At 53.5% G+C, this 15,506-nt stretch overlaps 6 protein-coding genes across 6 annotated transcripts; 1 reads left to right on the top strand and 5 right to left on the bottom strand.

Moving 5' to 3' along the window:
- Positions 1-2,301: 2,301 nt before the first annotated feature.
- On the bottom strand, positions 2,302-3,141 carry B0T26DRAFT_689087 (uncharacterized protein). The gene is made up of 2 exons (XM_060441020.1): positions 3,047-3,141; positions 2,302-2,966 (listed from the first exon to the last, which is right to left on the bottom strand). The coding sequence occupies exon 2, from the start codon at positions 2,718-2,720 to the stop codon at positions 2,454-2,456; it is 267 nt and encodes an 88-aa protein (XP_060303491.1). The 5' UTR covers positions 2,721-2,966; positions 3,047-3,141; the 3' UTR covers positions 2,302-2,453.
- Positions 3,142-4,356: 1,215 nt separating this feature from the next.
- B0T26DRAFT_689086 (uncharacterized protein) lies at positions 4,357-4,716 on the bottom strand. The gene has a single exon (XM_060441019.1). It carries the CDS (start codon positions 4,706-4,708, stop codon positions 4,403-4,405), a length of 306 nt encoding a protein of 101 aa, XP_060303490.1. The 5' UTR covers positions 4,709-4,716; the 3' UTR covers positions 4,357-4,402.
- Positions 4,717-7,486: 2,770 nt separating this feature from the next.
- Positions 7,487-8,140, top strand: B0T26DRAFT_689079 (uncharacterized protein). The gene has a single exon (XM_060441018.1). The coding sequence runs from the start codon at positions 7,506-7,508 to the stop codon at positions 7,761-7,763; it is 258 nt and encodes an 85-aa protein (XP_060303489.1). The 5' UTR covers positions 7,487-7,505; the 3' UTR covers positions 7,764-8,140.
- A 14-nt stretch (positions 8,141-8,154) lies between these two features.
- B0T26DRAFT_867637 (uncharacterized protein) lies at positions 8,155-9,718 on the bottom strand. Its single transcript, XM_060447843.1, has 2 exons — positions 9,356-9,718; positions 8,155-8,258 (listed from the first exon to the last, which is right to left on the bottom strand). The coding sequence occupies exons 1-2, from the start codon at positions 9,543-9,545 to the stop codon at positions 8,197-8,199; spliced, it is 252 nt and encodes an 83-aa protein (XP_060303488.1). The 5' UTR covers positions 9,546-9,718; the 3' UTR covers positions 8,155-8,196.
- Positions 9,719-9,973: 255 nt separating this feature from the next.
- B0T26DRAFT_761920 (uncharacterized protein) lies at positions 9,974-11,498 on the bottom strand (the record flags this gene model as incomplete). Its single annotated transcript, XM_060446407.1, has 1 exon — positions 9,974-11,498. A coding segment is annotated over one exon (1,239 nt), but the record flags the coding sequence as incomplete, so codon positions are not given.
- Positions 11,499-12,733: 1,235 nt separating this feature from the next.
- Positions 12,734-13,015, bottom strand: B0T26DRAFT_631370 (uncharacterized protein; the record flags this gene model as incomplete). Its single annotated transcript, XM_060436341.1, has 1 exon — positions 12,734-13,015. One exon carries the CDS (start codon positions 13,013-13,015, stop codon positions 12,734-12,736), a length of 282 nt encoding a protein of 93 aa, XP_060303486.1.
- Positions 13,016-15,506: the final 2,491 nt, after the last annotated feature.

Genomic DNA, 15,506 nt, shown 5'->3' with positions numbered 1-15,506 from the left:
TGCGTAATCTTCGCCACTGGGTTTCGTCATGTAATTGCCACATAAGGAAGTATAAGAGAGAGAGTCTTTTGTGGAAAGACTGGAGGACGAGAATAAGAGCAATTCACTCTGATGCACGCAATCCTAGAAGTGCTGTTGCAGTCTGACAGGAACAGGGTGAAAAAGGTTCGCGTCTCGAGACGCTCACTATCCCGTCAGCCACCGATATTTGCAGCGGCGGCGGCAGCGGCGGCGGCAGCGGCGGCGGCTGTTTTCCATTTTCCATTTTCCATTCCTTCCGGGAACTGACGGAAACAAGACTAGATATCTAACTTCTTTAGTCGTAGCGTTGGCTGCTTCCCCCTGAGGTGGTAATAATCCCGGCTCAAGCAGGCGCAGTTGGGGCAAATTCAGGCCAAACCAACACGTGGGTGTAAATTCCCAAAAGCCGCCTCCACTGGTTCCAGCGGACCTAGCACAACGCAGTCAAGTGCATTTAGTCGTGCTGGTATCTGTAGGCAGTACCTCCGCAAGGATTTGCTTAGTGCAGTACAACCAAGCCACCACGTGACTTTTAGTCACTTTATGGTGGGAACTTGCTAGAAGAGAACTTCGAACCCCCTGTATTTTTAGCTTATATCCCCTCTTAAACCCCCCTGCCAATTTCACCGCACCAAGGTTTCTTTGTAGAGGTGTAGCAGGAAATCAAAACGAGACACGGAATTGGGCAATGGGGGTGATCCACCCAGGCCGATCAAGCGAAGCGGGGGCATCTGCAATCTTGAAAAACATCCCACCCGAACAGTTCAACAGGTTGCTTTCCAAAATAGGGCATCGGGTGTTGCTTTGCTCCTTTTCTTTGCTCCTTTTCTTTGCTCCTGTTCTTCTCCTTCCCACGATGGACGGTCTGGTAGCTTGTGCGACTGCTCCCTGGTCCTGAAAGGGTTCAATGTCACTGACATAGTAAAGGCGGCTCGAGGAGAAGGGCGGGCGGGCACTTGATAATTCTCCGATCTAGAGAGACGAGGAAGGCAGCCCCCCCAGTCAAAGGGGGCAGGTTCCCAGGGAGAGGGAGAGATGGCCAGGTTCCAGTAAAACGAAAAGGGGGCAGGTCCTCGGAAGGAAAACGGGGGTGAGAGACACACTCCTTAACGTAAAGATCAGCCTGGAAACTGAGAAACAGGCTAGTCCTTACATTCAATTTGGTAGAAGCAAAAACATCGGGCTGGAGCCCGAAGACACGGGCTGGCTGGTCCGCGCCAACAATAAATAACAGGAAAATCAGAGACAGAACCTCCCCGCAAGCTTGGGTCTGGAAATTAAGAGGTGGGCCCTCGTAGGCTCGAGGGACGGGATGTCAGTGTGCTAGAAGTTGTAGGAGTTAATCGGACCCTAAATTATAAAATGTTTCAAAAGCATTCACGGGGCTTGCGGCTTAACAACTGTGCTAGTATTGAGTAACTGCCCGTGTTTTTTAAGCTGAACTGTAGCCGTGCTCGTCGCGCACCGTACTAGCGACGCTGCATTTGCCAACCCGGCCATTCGCAGTTTTGATGCAGCCGGAAATAGGGAGTCCGTTCTCGATACAGTTGACGCATAATATTGAACGAATATTACTGACTAGGGGTTCAGGGACCAGGAGCAACAAGGTAGTCTATTTGCATCCTCACCAAGTGGAATCTAGAGCGATATTTCTGTATTGATGCTTGGCCACACTACCTGGTTTCAGGTCGCCGGCCTGACATCCTGCCCATTAGACACGTTGCTTGTTTGCTAGTTCTGGCAGCCGTTCTTCAGCTTCTTGATTGGGAAAATACTGCTCTAAACGCCGAGCCCGTCAACCCAGCCCAACAGCAAACGTTACCAGAGCAACCGACGAAGTCAACAACAACTTCTCTATGGTATATATTTTCTCGTTAACCTCGACAGTGACAATACTGTTGACGCTGTCAAACATGATTGATATAATAACTGCCCGGGAAACTTCACTAGAGCTGTTGAATAAGTTGTGCTGTTAGGATTTAGCAATCGCTGCAAACTTCCCAAAACAAATAGCGCTAAAAATGCAACCTGCGTAGAAAGGCGCGAGCAGAGCAGGTCTTAGCACGGTGGAGTAGACCCTCAGTTCATTCCTTGAATCTACCCAATAGAATAGATCCGTAGACTATGAGTCACCCTTCGCAACCTTGACCTGCATCAAAAATTGGAACTCGACGACGCGTAGCACCTGTGTCAATTGCATCCCTTCGTCCTGAACTGCGTCCTGTTTAGTAGAGAGACATCCAAAAGATTCCGGTTATTAAAATCTCCAGGGAATCCCGAAGCACATCACGCCACCGCGAAAATGGAACACGAGAAGGCAGGGCCGGCGTGTTTAACGGACAACACAACTTCTGTTCTGAGTCTCCATTCAAGCTCGTTGCCCGCAGCGAACCGGCTGCAAGTAATTAATTAACGAGGATCCTACAATCTGGTTACTCCGACGCTCCCGCCAGGCAGTATATTAGGTGGAGAATAGGGCGCAATATATCCGAGTAGTTATTGACGGCGCGCGGCACAGCCTCCGCACTGTAGAAGCGGAGAACAATGGCAGTCTGCCTTGGCCCACAGCAATTATCCACAGATCTCGCCGTGACGCTAGCGAGATTGGGCCTGCGTGGGAAGATGCGGTTCCAGAACACGGGGCCTAATATAGCACTGGGTGTTAGTTGATAGAGTGCTAGGGCGTAATAAAGGGCCATCGGAGATAAAGACTGCGATGTTCTTCTCGTATTGATCCTCACGACTGCAGTGGGCTTTGTGTTTGGAGAGGTATATAATTAGAAGACCAGAACGCCGTTCTCACAACGATGCTTCATCACAGACTTTAGGCCAAGCTTGGCAGAATTTGCCAGGCTAGAGATAATCACAGCTATGCGGTTCTAAGCTGCTGTCTGGGCTATTGCCCCTTTTCTCGTGGCTATAGCTTCGTTGGAATACAATGTCAGGCAAGTCTAGCAAACCCATCACGAATCCGAATCGAAAGTGAGAAGTGCCAAGCAACTTACCCGGCATTTGTGGGAAACAGCACGCCAGAAAACGGCACGTCCCCGTAGCTCGGCCCCATCGTCAACGGCCTGGACACGCCGCCGCAGCCGGGTCGGCTGCCCAGCCCGTGCACCGACCAGTTCCGCAGCCCCGTGTACGTGGTCAACGACGCGTGCGTGCCCGACGACGCCGGCATTCCCGCGCCCGACAGCTTCCAGGCGAGGACGCTGCTCAGCGTCCAGACCTTCAGCTACTCGCCCAGCAGGACGCCGCCGGACCCCATCTCCATCGTCCAGCAGTAGTACTGCGCGGCCAAGGACGGATCCTACCCGTGAGTTTTTGTCTTCTCCTGCTCTGGAGAAGCCGTCTCTGACTGATAGCCGCGATCAGAATACTTCACCAGGCGGCAGGGGAGGTGCGCATCAACATGACCTGCCCCACGGTGCCGGACGACAAGACTACGTACGCGTGCAACATCACCACACCGCTCCCCGTGACGGCAGCCACGGCGAAATGGACACCCCCGACGCTGCCCACGGGATCGGCACAGCTAGTCCCGCGTCCGAGCCCTCCATACGTAGCCAAGGGCATGGATCCCGCGCCGCGGAAGGACTGCACCGACATGTCGCTGGCGCATCCCGACTGGACCGTCGACGACGCCGTCTACGTCCCCGGTGCCGCCGAGAGCAGCACCAGCCTCAACCTGACCCTGGCCGAGAGTACCGTGTCGGTGAGCCAGACGTAGTACTGCAACGACACGGACACATCTGGGCCGTAAGATGTTTTCTCGTCTTTTCTTCTAACCAGACGTGGCAGCTGCTGCTCCCTACTGACATAACATAGAATGCTCTTTGCTGGCAGCGGTTCGCTGAAAGCTACGTACTGCGGCGCGGTCAACACGGTGACGCCGCTGCCGCCGGGGCTGGGGTGTCCCGCCGGGGCGAGATATCGAATACGACGTGCGGGTCCGTGAACACGGGGCGGTGGTGCGCATTCAACCCACAGGACAACAACGACAACAACGACAACGACGGCAACAACGACAACGACGGCAACAACGACAACAACGACAACAACGACAACAGCGACATCCGCGCGGACCCGCCGGCGACGGTGCGCGGGGGCCTGACGCGGCAGGAGAGCCTGCCGGCGCACGAGCTGACGGACCCGGACCCGAAGCCGGGCGAGTGGAGCTGCATGGCAAATTCAGCCGGGCGGCCCGTGGTGTGGCGGCTGGTGCAGAGCAGCGGGCCCGTGGTGTCGACGGGGTGGCAGCAGGCGCGCGACCCGTCGGACGCGCGCACCGTGCTGCGGTTCGGGCTCGAGAACTCGGCGCTCGCGCCCCGCCCCGGCGGCGAGCTGATCCCCCTCCCCGGCAGCCAGTGGGACCGCCGGCTCACGCCGTACATGGGCAGCTTCGAGCCCAAAACCACGTACTCGTACAACTATCAGGGGCGGGTACTACAAGGACGTGGTCTCGTGGGACGTGCGCTTCGATGCCTCCAATGGCTACATCGAGCTGAACCACAGCTGAGACTGCGCCGACAAGACGCCCAACATGCGGTAAATCTCCCCTCGCGTGCCATCCAGACTCCAGTCCCACCAGTCTCCCCCTCGCGTGCCCCCAGACTCCAGTCTCACCAGTCCTCCCCTCACGTGCCATCCACACTCCAGTCCCACCAGTCCCCCCCTCGCGTGCCATCCAGACTCCAGCCCCACCAGTCTCCCGCTGTTTTCGTCGGGTTCGCTGGCTGGTTATGAGTGTAGGAGATGTGCTGATGGACTGTGGCCTCAGGACGGTATTCAACGGGACGTGGAGCGGCTTCGTCAAGCTCAACTGCTCGTTTCCTCCGGTGCCTCCGCCCGGCTCGAGATATGGGCAAGCCGGAATTATATGCTCGTTTGCCGATGGAGACTTGACTATCATGCCGAAGACGATGCTCTCGTGGGCGGAGGTAATTATACGCCAACTAGACTTCTCGTTCCTGCAGCCAGATGCTAACGTCTGCCATTTGTAGCTAGCCCGGCCGATCCTTTGTAAATGCGCTGCGCCATCGCGGCGGTTCCCGAGCTGGGCATCGGATTTTGTGGCAATGTGGCGTGTACAAGAAAACTAGAAAGCGTTGGACCTTGGTCCGAGGTAACAGTGTAGTTCGTCCTTGGTTCGGATTGCCGCCGCAAAGCTGCATTTGCATACTCGCAGTCTAGTCCTCATTTTCGTCCGGAATCTAGCAGTTTTCGCCGTCGTGCCAGCTCTAGATAGAAACGTATTTAAATGAAAACCAATGCCCTTACTTGATCACCCTTCTCCCTTTTCCACACCACAGGGTTTGAGACACCAAACTTGGTCAGGAGAGGCCAAATTTTCAGCATCCGTGAAAACACCGCCAAGGAGCATCTTGCACACGTCACCGTCCCAGTCAGTCGTATCGGCGATATCGGTCCTCAGTATTCCAAGCCCCCCGAACTGTTCTTCATGACGGTCATCCAGGAACTGCAGTCGCTCTTTACCCACGGCATCTTCTTGGTCACTCCCTAGAACCGGATGAACTGGATGCCGACGTTGTTGCTAATCCTCGCCGCGTCATAATTACGGCGCAGTATCTGTTTGATGATGGAACCAAGCTTACGAACATCACTTGGGTATATCCTTAGCGGCATTCCATCTACCATTAGACGTGGCGACCCAACAAAGAAATCGCCCCACAACGAAATCTCTGCCCCTGTCATCTAATTTCCCGCCCTTCAACTTCAACACAACACAACTTCATCAATTCAGGCTCGAATAGCTTCAAAATACATCATGTCGAACCGTCGAGAGCAGCTAATTCAATCTACAATACTTGCAGTTGAACAGGGCGCATCGCAGAAGCAGGCCGCGCATGACTTCGGGATCCCTCCTTCTACCCTCTGCAAACGCATCCACGGGGCAGAAAATCGAGCACAAAGTAAACAAGCCGAAAGAAACCTCTCCAATGCGCAGGAAAGCTTCCTAGCCGACTGGTGCCTCAATGAGGAGGCTGCAGGCAGGGCTCCTAGCCGTCGTCAGGTGCAGAGATTCGCTCAAGCTATACTCAATGAGGCCGGCACGAAAAAGACCATTGGGGAGCGATATGTGGACCGCTTCCTACGCCGCAACCCGGCGGTGAAGATGAAGAATTCAACCTTGTTGGAATCCTCTCGAGTCTGCGGATCTACTCGTGAAGCTTATGAAGCTTTCTCCAAGCGCCTGGCCTTCCAAATCAAGGATAAAAAGGTCATCCCGGCCAACATCGCTAATATGGATGAGCACGGCATGCAGGAGCTCGAGAACCGGGCCGGAAAGGTCATAGGAAGCTCCCTGACGAACCGAACCTACGTGAAAAGCTCTGATGCAACAACCTGGGTTTCAGTTATCGAATGCGGCACTGCTGAGGGCGTTCGTTTGAAGCCCGTGATCATATTTACCGGGGCCAGTCTTCAAGGACAACACTTTCCTGATAACTTCAACCTGACGAAGGAATTCCGGGAATGGAAGTACGATTACTCAATTACAGGCTGGAGCAACGCCAGTATTGCGCTGAAATGGCTCAAAGAGGTCTACCTGATCCAAACAAAGCCTCAAAGGCCGGGCGAATGGCGTATACTGATCCTTGACGAACATTCGAGCCATATGAACGAAAAATTCATGTTAGCGGCCTTCCAAAATAAGGTCCAGTTCGTCTATTTACCTTCTCATACATCGCACAAGTCTCAGCCTCTCGATCGCTCGGTCTTTTCACCTTTAAAGACCTATTTTAGGGAAAATACCAAGGCCCTCGCGAGCTTCACATCGTCAGCTCCTGTCAACAAGGTTCGGTTCCTTTACTGCTACAGAGATGCCTCGGGTAAAGGCATGAGTGCCCGTAACATCATGTCGGGCTTCAGTAAAACCGGGATTTGGCCCTTCAACCCGGCTTATTTACTTGATGACCCTGAGGCGGTCAAGGACAATGAGGCACTCCCGGCCCGGCCTTCAACACCGCCGACGACGGCCCCGAACGACGATGACAGGCTCTTCAAAACACCGCACGGCAGTCAGGACATCAAGAAGTACCAGGACAGTATTCGGAATGCCCTCAGTCCGGCTCAGCGGCGTGTGCGGGCATTGTTTACTAAGGTCGGGAGGTCCCTGGATCTGAAGAATACAGAGATCGCGTCTTTGAAGGCACAAATTACGCATCTCACAACCGAATTAGAGGCTTCAAAGCCTCGCACGCGTAAGAGGGTATATGAAGATGGAAATGAGCGATTTGCACGTATAGAGGACATCGCCAAGGCACAAAAAGCTAGTCAAATACTCCCAAAGCGGAAAAAAACGGCCCGGGCAGAAAGCCAGCCACATGCAGTCGAAGATGCCCGGGAAATAATCGCCCGTGGGCTCGAACAATATAGACAGGCCGAAGAAGAGGATTGAGTATTTTTTTGCTAGTTATTTTGTGTAGAAATGGATAATTTGCGCCCGTGGAGTGGGTGTGGGCATGGCGTGGGCCAATTTCGTTGTGGGGCGATTTCTTTGTTGGGTCGCCACGTCTAGTGAGTATGTAGATACTCGGAGGTTTGGTCCCATCGTAGTCGGTCTTAATCGAGTCGAGGCCTTCGAAGATATCGCATGGTTTTCCCGAGAATTCATAGTTGCCGATATCGTCCTGGGGCTGCGTGGCTCGGCTCTTGGACACGGGTTTCCGGCTGGAAGTGTAGTGCAGATTGATGATTTTGTCTGGATCTACATCCCCTGACTTCAGAATACGAGTAAGGACTCCCACGGTCTTCCCCATCTGTTGATGGACTGCCGTAGAGAGAGAATCGTCGACGACGCACACCTAACCCAAACCGAGTGTCAGTGACAATGTTGCTTCTGAAGTATGGGTTGATTACTTGGTCTCGTCCCTCACTGCCCTTCAGTCTATCCGCGGTTTCTCTTAAACGCGGGAAATTGTTGAGCAACTGTGTACCAGAGGCGTCCAGAATCGTTTAAAAGTGGACTTGTTAGCTGGGTTGATGAGCGTCATGTAAATTTCTTCAACCGTAAAAATATCGGATGGTTGAGATCACAGAGGAACGGTCGCGGTTCTCTGGCGTGTGGCGAAGTGTGGGCGGGGCTCGATGCCAAGCCCAACTGCTTGTTGTTGGTTCGACAATCTGCCGGTTTCACTGATTTCAAAGTGCTCATCAATTGTCTGACGCCTGGGAAGTATGTTGGGGGTTGGGGATGATGTATGGCGTGGTGAGAACTGATTGGGGCTGTCAGCTGGGGATGATGTATGGCGTGCTGAAAACTGATTGGGGCTGTCGGTGTGACTGCTTCCGATACGAGGACGAATGGGAGCATGTGTAGGCATAGAGGGCCTTGTTGGCAGGGTATGGCCATCACCATATTCTGGGATGGCCTGAACGGGCAATCCGAAGCCACGACGACCACTGCTGGGGCCTGGGTTGTCGTTTCCTGCCCAGTCCCCTGATTGCCGGTAATTCTATTGGGGACCACGTCTCACGTGCCCTGTGCTCAGGTTTGACGCATGGAAGTCGGCGCTGTTCATGGTTCTTTGCATTGGAGTCGGAGTCGAGATAGCAGCCGGCTGTGATGACATGGGACGTAGAAGCCATGGCTCAACGCCGACGTATCTCTGGAGACTCCGGGCCTCGGATGCTTGCGCTGACATTATTCAGCCTCTCTACGCCACCTCCGGCTCGCAAGCTCGCCTACGGTGGCTCCGTTCAGCTGTATTCTATATTACAGTAAGGGTACCGAAGTTTCTCGCATCGGGATTGGCTAGTTTACGTCCGTATCGAAATGGACAACGGGGACTGGTCGATCGGATAATCTTCGGACGTGTTAATCTGTCAAATGCCGCTTTGCTGTGTCGTGAGGCCGTCGAAGGAAGGAACGCCTTGGGGGGATTCCTAATTGGATCTGGGAGGAGAACGGACCGCTTTGTAAGCTACAGGAGTGCGCCGCAGGCTAAGAGCGCCGCAGGCACTAGGGGTCGTAGGGGGCTTGCCCCCTAGAAACCCAACAATTAGACCATGAACATCGAAATATAGAATTATCACGACAATTTGTTTCGATGGTAGGATAGCTGTCAATCCGTTGTGGGTGGTCCGTGCGGTACCTTCAACTTTCTAGCCAGCTCCCCCGCCAAAATGAACCAGTTTCTTCGTAATATAACTTTAATCGCACGCCCGATTTATCGCTTTCTAGCTATGAACAGGCACGCCGAATACTTAACGATTATTACCCTATTAATCTCTACTAATATATCACCCGGAACGCGTGTTTTTCGAGGCGCCGCGATGGCTGCGGTCGGGGTCCCTCAACCGCAGCCCCCACCGCCCGATGCGCCAAATGCAGGCGCCAAATCTAGGCGGCTATTGGCGATGGATTTCTTATAGTTGCTCAGGCCTCCGATCATGGTGAGGTCCCCGTAGTGGAGCACGACGTCGACCTTGCCGGGGAGCGACGCTGGGTCGGGGAAGGCATCGTCGTGCGTATCTGAAAGAATGAGGAAGGTAGCCGCCATTGTGTTGGGTAGTACTATTTTTCAAATGCGGGCCCGCCGACTTGGACTTGGTAAGAAATAGATCGGGCTACTATCTTATTCAAGCTAGGGTTCATCGTCTCTAAGAAGCCTGACGGTGATGATAACGTTGACTAGTAGGAGTTCGCTGATCTTGACGGGGGTGAGTCTGTTTGTGTCAGATGGAATGGCCTAGAAGGTGCTGGGACCTACGATGCGTAATCCTCGCCACTGGGATTCGTCATGTAATTGCCACATAAGGAAGTATAAGAGAGAGTCTTTTGTGGAAAGACTGGAAGAGGAGAATAGAAACAATTCACTCTGGTGCACACAATCCTAAAAGTGCTGTTGCAGTCTGATAGTTTGGTGCTATTAGCGGCGCAGCGACGGCTGCAGCAGCAATGACGCCAAGCGACGAAAAAGATGCGCCGCCGCCACGACCACCACTGGAATGCCACTGGCCCACCCAACTACTAGTCTAGCGGTTAGGAACCTTCTCTTTGGGACTCAAAGCGGGCGAAAATGAGGGAATACGGGAGTCGAAAATGGGGCTTTAGAAGTACACCGAATAAGCAGCGAACGAGCACGCCGCATCCGACAGTTCTACCCCATTTGATCATGTCCGACGAGGCCAAAACCTTCGACATCACGAAGGAGAGGGTCGAGGCCGCTGCTAAATACGTATAATTTATCGGCCCGTCCGCTACCCTTCCCTATCTAATCATTCTCATCTTCGCCCTCACCCGCATCTTCGCCCTCACCATCATCTTCGCCCTCACCCTCATCTTCGTCCTCGTCCTCATTGCCGCTGCTACTATCGCCATCTTCCATGCTCTCGTCTCTCTCAGCGCGATTGATCGCCTGCTCCACGGCCACGTGCACTCGGCGTGCTGCCTCTTGTGTCTCCTCTTTGGTTAACTTCAATGGAGAGTCGAAGCCTTGATCTTTAATCCAGGATTCGACGACGTGCATATCAGCCGTCCCAAAATGGGTGGCCAACGCGAGTAACATACTCTGTCGCATATAGTTACCTGGTGTAGGAAATGGGCGTTGCTGGTAGTATCGGGCCCAAATATCTTGCCATCCATATCGCTTGACGTCCTTGATACGGACCAGAGCCATGACGAAATGGAAATACATAAAGCGTGAAACTGGACGCTTCTCGTTATAAAACGTCAATTCTTTCCCGTCAAGATCCCCTCCCAACCCTCCCGGGCCATCCGCCCACCTAGTATTCTTGATCGAAGATGAGATGACGTCAATCCGCCAGCGCATAATAGGTGTCTCTCTCTGGTTGATGGGAACAATCAGAACATGGTATGTATTGAACCATTTCTCGATCCGCTTCCGGAGCAGGAGCGAGTTTCCGGCCCTTCGGAGATCTGGTGCTCGGCTGCCGAAGAGTATCTCGCCAATCTCATCGCTATCGAGAAAGAAGGGCACAATATGTGCAGCGACTATATTGTCTCCAGAGGTCCAGTCCCCTTTTACATGACACCAAACGTCTTTGTTGGGGCCTTCCCCTGCGTAGTATTTGATCGACTCTCGACGAAACTCGCTTGGCCGTTTTTTTGTCTTCTCAAGACCGTCGCATTTTTTGTAAAGGGCAAGGAGGCATTCCGAAACCCCCTCACCGCCTGGCTTTAGCAGGCGGACAATACTAGGATCATCCAGCCTTGCTTTCTTTTTATGGTGTTGCCACAATGCATCACCAGCCGATAGGTAACGTTTACCCACGTCCCGGATTCGGATATCAGCTTTGGAGGGCGGGATAATATTGCCGTCCCACTCTTGGATAATTGTCTCGCGCTCAGACCGCAGCTCTTCCTGTTGCTTAAGCGCAAGCTCAATTCCCAGAGACGTGAGTTTCAAGCTCGATTGCCGGTCTGGCTCGATGCGCTCCTCGTCTGGTTCAGTTTCGGGGAAGAGTTCCCGAGAAAGCTTGTCGTATGCCTTCTACAGTTCATGCGAAGTGCGCCGTACGCTTTGGTGCTTGTCTTTCACCATAGCGAGGGAGGGTAGCCGAAGTAGTAGAGGTTGTAGGTCGGGATCTGGCGATCCAGCGCGAGCCATTTCGTCAACGTGATTGCGCGGTTGACTGGCGGGAGCGGGCGAAAGACGTGGGTTTTTTCTTCGAAAGGTGAAAGGCAAGTGGCCTACGGCCACCTCTTTCTTCTAGATACACATAGACATCAACAATCAACACTTGAACCACCAGTTTTCGGCGTGTAGTTACGCCCTGTTGCTTCCAGTACTGGTACCTGGTGATTCCAACAATTAGAGCCACGTAAGCCCCTAGGCTGTCGGGTCGCAATAATTTTCGGCTGATGCAGGGCACGTGGTGGGCGCGCGCATGGACCACACTCTAAATAAAATGCAGCCAATAGGTAGCTCCGGGAGAAAAAAAGAAGTTGCTCACTCCGACAACTAAGATGGCGGTCAGAAGCCTTGTCTCTGAGACTCAAAGTGCCCGAAAATGAGGTTATACAGGAGTCGAAAATGGGGCTCCAGAAGTGCACCGAATAAAAATGCGGCGTCTTATCTCTTATCTTGATTAAAACGGACTCCGTGTCGAGTTTAGCTGATAGAATGCCGTTTTTAGAAACGCCTACTACTCCGTCTCGCATAGGCACGTAAAATGGGATGCACCCAATTAAAACGCTACGGAATATACCGTGAATAGAGCTCTTAGCGGTACCATGCAGGCCCTTGTACCTGATATTTACCTAATTCTGCTGAAGCTCCCCTACTAGCGTAGATAGCTCCCTCTTTTCCTTCGTTGGCTTTTAGATTCTCCGAATATAGTACAGACCGAAATCAGTGTCCACGATTTCAATGTTCAAACTTTCTCCGCACGGGCCATTTTGTCTTGGCTGTGGGTCACACAGTACATCGCAGGTCGCTTTATATCGAAACAAGTAGGCTCCAAAACTTGCTGGAGCCGGGAGCCGGAAGCTTGGGGGAACAAAAATGCATTGACTGCTTTCGGCGCTTGGCTCGCGCGCCACCACGTGCGAACAAGTCCTGTAACGACCGACTAATCAAATACAAGGTCACAAGGCGCAAACTAATCCACTAATTGCATACCTAATCTACAATACTGTCTAGTAAATACTATACGTATCACTCGTCTCATAAGAAAAAGCTAGAAGAATCCTCCAGATATGTACAAAGTAATAATAAAGCCCACCCTAGCTACTCCACTTTGCAATGGTAGCCAAAGACGATAGCGTTTCGGGATGCTTTTGGCCAAGAACCCGCCGCTGAGCCTGGGTACAATCCTCCATCAGAGCTAAAGCATTAGCATGTCGACCTTGACTTTTCCAAGTAAAAGCGAGGTTGGCCATGCTCGACAGCGTATCTGGGTGATCGGCTCTGAGCTTGGTCTTGCGAGTCTCCATCACCTGCACAAATAGCTTCTCGGCCTCCTCCCACCGGCCCTGGTTCCAGTATGTCGACGCTAGGTTGGCCATGCTCGACAGCGTATCTGGGTGATCGGCCCCGAGCTTGGTCTTGCTCGTCTCCATCACCTGCACAAATAGCTTCTCGGCCTCCTCCCACCGGCCCTGGTTCCCGTATGTCGACGCCAGGTTGGCCATGCTCGATAGCGTAGAAGGGTGATCGGTCCCGAGCTTGGTCTTGCTCGTCTCCATAACCTGCACAAATAGCTTCTCGGCCTCCTCCCACCGGCCCTGGTTCCAAAATGTCGACGCTAGGTTGGCTATGCTCGACAGCGTATCTGGGTGATCGGCCCCGAGCTTGGTCTTGCGAGTCTCCATCACCTGCAAAAATAGCTTCTCGGCCTCCTCCCACCGGCCCTGGTTCCCGTATGTCGGCGCTAGGTTGGCCATGCTTGACAGCGTATCTGGGTGATCGGCCCCGAGCTTGGTCTTGCGAGTCTCCACCTGCAAAAATAGCTTCTCGGCCTCCTCCCACCGGCCCTGGTTCCCGTATGTCGGCGCTAGGTTGGCCATGCTTGACAGCGTATCTGGGTGATCGGCCCCGAGCTTGGTCTTGCGAGTCTCCATCACCTGCACAAATAGCTTCTCGGCCTCCTCCCACCGGCCCTGATTCCTGTATGTCGACGCTAGGTTGGCCATGCTCGACAGCGTATCTGGGTGATCGGCCCCGAGCTTGGTCTTGCTCGTCTCCATCACCTGAACAAATAGCTTCTCGGCCTCCTCCCACCGGCCCTGGTTCCCGTATGTCGACGCTAGGTTGGCCATGCTCGTCAGCGTATCTGGGTGATCGGCCCCGAGCTTGGTCTTGCGAGTCTCCATCACCTGCAAAAATAGCTTCTCGGCCTCCTCCCACCGGCCCTGGTTCCAAAATGTCGACGCTAGGTTGGCCATGCTCGACAGCGTATCTGGGTGATCGGTCCCGAGCTTGGTCTTGCTCGTCTCCATCACCTGCACAAATAGCTTCTCGGCCTCCTCCCACCGGCCCTGGTTCCTGTATGTCGACGCTAGGTTGCTTATGCTCGTCAGCGTATCTGGGTGATCGGCCCCGAGCTTGGTCTTGCGAGTCTCCATCACCTGCACAAATAGCTTCTCGGCCTCCTCCCACCGGCCCTGGTTCCTGTATGTCGACGCTAGGTTGGCCATGCTCGACAGCGTATCTGGGTGATCGGCCCCGAGCTTGGTCTTGCGAGTCTCCATCACCTGCACAAATAGCTTCTCGGCCTTCTCCCACCGGCCCTGGTTCCTGTACGTCGACGCTAGGCTGGCCATGCTCGTCAGCGTATCTGGGTGATCGGCCCCGAGCTTGGTCTTGCTCGTCTCCATCACCTGCATAAACAGCTTCTTGGCCTCCTTCCACCGGCCTTGGTCCAACAGGACCGTTGCAAATAATAACATACTATCTAAAGTCTTCTTATCGTCTTTTCCTAATGTCTTCTCACGGCTCTTTTGGGCTTTGCCTATCATCTGTTCTGCTACCTTATACTTGCCTTGCGACCACGCATACCACCCTCCGTTATACATAAGACTTGCCCACTCCTCTATGCTCTCTTCGGCTGGTCGCTGATCTATAGCCGCTTCAACATGGGCAAAGAGCTGCCGGCACGTCGCCCAATTATCGTAGTCTCCCGTAGGAAACGCCGTAGCTATCCGCTTAATAAATTGCTGCCTGAACTTGTCTTGTAGCCCGTCCGACTCCAGCCACCTCCGCGTCGATAGCTGTACGAGCCCGTGTATCTCAAATGCACTACCGTCCTCGTCGACGGTTATAAGACAGAAGTCTCTTAGCATGGCCACATCGTCCTCAAACCTCCCACCTTCGTCACCACTACTACTACTACCAGACTCAGATCCTGAATCCTCTGATACGGTAAGGTGCGTTACTTGCTGAATAGTTTTGACATCGACGGGCCTAAGAAGTGACGGAGAGATGCCTTGTCGATTGAAGAAGCTCATAAGCGAGAGAAGGTCGGCTGTAGAAGGTCTCCGCGAGCGGATGTATTTAAAGGAGATCTCCCAGGTGGTGGAGATAGCATTTGATGCCCCACCATCCCGCCGTAGATCACCCGCATCGTATTTGAGAAGCTGAGCCCGCTTGCGCTCGCACTTGCGGAACTCGGCCAGGTACTTGGTGACCGAGCTCATCGGTAACCTTGCCTGGATGTATGCCGCCGCTTGGCTGATGGCAAGAGGAATAAGGTCGAGCGCTTGTACTAGATCTTTGGCTGCGTCCATATCTGAGAGCGGGTCTAGTTTTTTCTCTAGGAGAAGAAGTGCATCACTCAACGCCATCGGCCCAACCTCGATGTTCTTGTGGCTCCCGGTAAGCCTAAATGCCAGGTCTTTGCTACGCGTCGTGATAAGGATAGACCCGTTCCGGCTCTGTGGAAGGTAGCTCACTAACGGTTTTCCTTCGCGGCCGCCGTTTGCCGCGTAGAACACGTCTCGGTCGTCGGCACTATCAAGGATGATGATCCATTTACCGTTCTGTTCGTTAGACAACCAG

The sequence above is a fragment of the Lasiosphaeria miniovina genome, assembly GCF_030549165.1.
Source record: "Lasiosphaeria miniovina strain SMH2392-1A chromosome Unknown B0T26scaffold_1, whole genome shotgun sequence".
Classification (NCBI taxonomy): Eukaryota; Fungi; Ascomycota; class Sordariomycetes; order Sordariales; family Lasiosphaeriaceae; genus Lasiosphaeria; species Lasiosphaeria miniovina.
The sequence above is the reverse complement of the archived record's forward strand: the minus strand, read 5'-3'. Positions and strand labels throughout refer to the sequence as shown.